Source organism: Crotalus tigris, unplaced genomic scaffold (assembly GCF_016545835.1).
Source record: "Crotalus tigris isolate CLP2741 ecotype Arizona unplaced genomic scaffold, ASM1654583v1 scf7180000020655.604591, whole genome shotgun sequence".
NCBI classification, from domain to species: domain Eukaryota; kingdom Metazoa; phylum Chordata; class Lepidosauria; order Squamata; family Viperidae; genus Crotalus; species Crotalus tigris.
This window is the reverse complement of record NW_024098126.1, coordinates 261,473-264,134: the sequence shown is the minus strand read 5'-3', so window position 1 is coordinate 264,134 and position 2,662 is coordinate 261,473. Positions and strand designations below refer to the sequence as shown.

The 2,662-nt window shown below is 43.0% G+C and overlaps 1 protein-coding gene across 3 annotated transcripts in view; it reads right to left on the bottom strand.

Moving 5' to 3' along the window:
- Positions 1-1,909: 1,909 nt before the first annotated feature.
- The window catches only part of DCTN2 (dynactin subunit 2), a 50,146-nt gene continuing 49,393 nt past the window's right edge, over positions 1,910-2,662 (bottom strand). For all 3 annotated transcript variants that reach the window (XM_039368146.1, XM_039368147.1, XM_039368148.1), the window contains one exon: positions 1,910-2,415. In XM_039368146.1, coding sequence (XP_039224080.1) covers positions 2,329-2,415 — 87 coding nt within the window. In that variant the 3' untranslated portion in view covers positions 1,910-2,328. The remainder of the gene's footprint in view (positions 2,416-2,662) is intronic.

The window sequence follows — 2,662 nt, the reverse complement described above, 5'->3', positions numbered from 1 at the left end:
CAGCTGGATGCGATTGTTTTTGAGCAGCTGAAACTCTAGCCTTGGAACAAGACTATATTCTTAACTTAGGAGGGGCCTTGTCTAAAAGTAACAGTCTTACTGGGCAGGCAACTCTAACAAGCAATAACAAGAAACAGGTTGTTTGCAGATCGGCAGCTGCCCCCCTGTGTTGTGCATCTTTCAATTCTCATTCGGGTCTAGCATTAAATTAGAAAGCGTTTTCTTCATGACTAACGGTAATTCAAATGTATTAGGTAACGCAATATTACTAAATTGCCTGAGCTCACCTTCTGAGAGCATGACTGTACTGACACCACCTTGTCTTCTGTCAGCCAATAATCAGTTTGCCTTAGAAGTGTGAAAGCAGCAGTAGCAAATTAGCTAAAAGTGCTAAAAGGAGACTTTTTGATGTTTAAAAATGCTATATATTCCAGCTTCTTGAGAGAGAGAATGTGAGACAGATTATTATGCAAGATAAATCATGCTCATTGATCATCTCTTAACAGTTCCAACCAAAGGTTGCTTTTTCTTCCCTAGACTGGACATTTTTTTTTTTTTGCATTTGCCCAATCATTTTTTTTTTATTCAACATATCCAACATGAAAACGCTGTGAGATGACTCTTATAATTCTGTCATACTGTTTTAAGAAAGTCCTGGATTTTAATCCCAATATTTCCCAGCTCATCTGTTCATTGAACTTAGAACCTTGTATGTACAAATTTGGTATCATTACATTGGCTACCATTCTGTCCCTAAGAGGAGATGAACTGGTTTGATCCACATGCACAAAAATAATCCCTACATAGAGATATTTGACTAGGGCAGGGGTAGGCAACCTTGGCTCTTTTATGACTCGTGGACTTCAACTCCCAGAATTCCTGAGCCAGCATGGCTCAGCTTGGAAACCTCTCCCTTTCCCCTCAGCATAACTAGCTCAGGAATTCTGGGAGTTGAAGTCCACGAGTCATAAAAGAGCCAAGGTTGCCTACCCCTGCACTAGGGCAATGTGATCAATATAACTGCAGTGTTTTAGATGTCAGAATACTGCTGGAAGGAAAATTGGGGGCAAAGTTCAGTGAACAAACTCTGAGTTGAGTCTTACAATCAGAAGTCACATTAAGTCACCTGTAAAGATTCAAGACAAATTTCCCCTTTCTCCAGTGGTATTGCCTGATAACCAATCTTCCAAATGCTTTTGATTTTCAAAGCTCAGTGTATCATATTGAATATATTTCTGGGAGAAATTATACAAAAATAATGGAACAGAAAAATCTTTGAACAAGCCTGGTAGCTGCATTTCATTTCCAGAGTGTTCACTACAATTCAGTATCTAAGAGGTACTCCATACTATACACTAACTGCTAGGAGGGGAGCCAACGTGGCAGGCAGAAATTTAAGGAGGGTGATTTGTGCATTTGGGATTAAGAGATTGCTTCTGTTGCTTTGTATATCTTTGAGCTCTGAGGGCTCATCAGAAATGAATAGTGGTGTTATGTTACAAAAAACAAAACACCCATTCGCGACAGGCCCAAAACTCTGTTCTCTTCTTCCTTTCTTGATACACAAGCGAGGCCCACTTCCAAGGCATCCCAGGTAACCCTGAAGCTGCTGTGTTCCCCAGAGGAAAGAGAAGAATGTGCGGCCTCATTAGCTTCGTGTGCCAGAGGGCAAGTTTGCACAGCCCAACTTTAGACCATGAGCTGGAGGATTCCCCCCCCCCCCCGCCCCGGCCTACTAGATGCTCACAGGCCTAGCTTTGCTGCACAGTCTCCCACTGATACCTAGTGATACAACCACTCTAGGCCTGGAAGTAGCAAAGGAGATTTTAATCCCTGATGAAAACAGACAAAAATATAAAACCATCTGTATCATGTCAGTTTTTTTTTAAAAAAAGACCAGCACAAAGCAGTAAGCATCAGAGTTTAATGACAGAAAATAATTATACAACACAATTCAACTCCATGCTGAGAGCATTAAAGACACCTTTCCATGTAAAAGGCCCTCATTGTGGGCCAAAGAGGCAGCGCACCTTCCTCAAGAAATGGGCAAAGAGTGACTCCCTCACTAGGACAGAGCTTCCCCGTCCACTAGGGTGTGCCACTTTCCCCTCTGCAACCAGCAACCTTCAGGGACATGGAAAAACATTGGGAGGAGGGAAGGGCACAGCTGCCTTTTAACATAGAAGCGCTCAGTCCTCTAGCCGGTAGGAAGGTTCAGCTCCTGCTATGAATGCAAGAAAAGGGACAAAGGTAGGGAAAGGACAGAGCAATTAGTGTGTGTTTACAGAGTGGGCAAATCTTCCAACCCTGGCTTTCTGTTAAGGAGATTTATTTGGCCAGCTTCTGTACCCGTGAGTTGATGTTGGCAAAATTGTCTTCCACAGCAGCTAAATTCTCTTTCATGGCTTTCTGGACCTAGGGAGGAGAGGGTGAGGGGAGAGTTGTCAGCCACGGAGGGGAAACAGCCAGGCACATTCACTTGAACCCTTAAGGGCAAGCTCTCGCCTGGCAGATCTTCCTACCGCCATATACAGTGATAACCTCAGGAGCACCAGGTTGAGGTTATCTACCATCTGGAACCCCAAATGCTTTAGGGTAGTGCTGATATCTAATAACCAGAGGCAATGTTTTAGTAAGCCAATTTAATACATATCAAGAATAG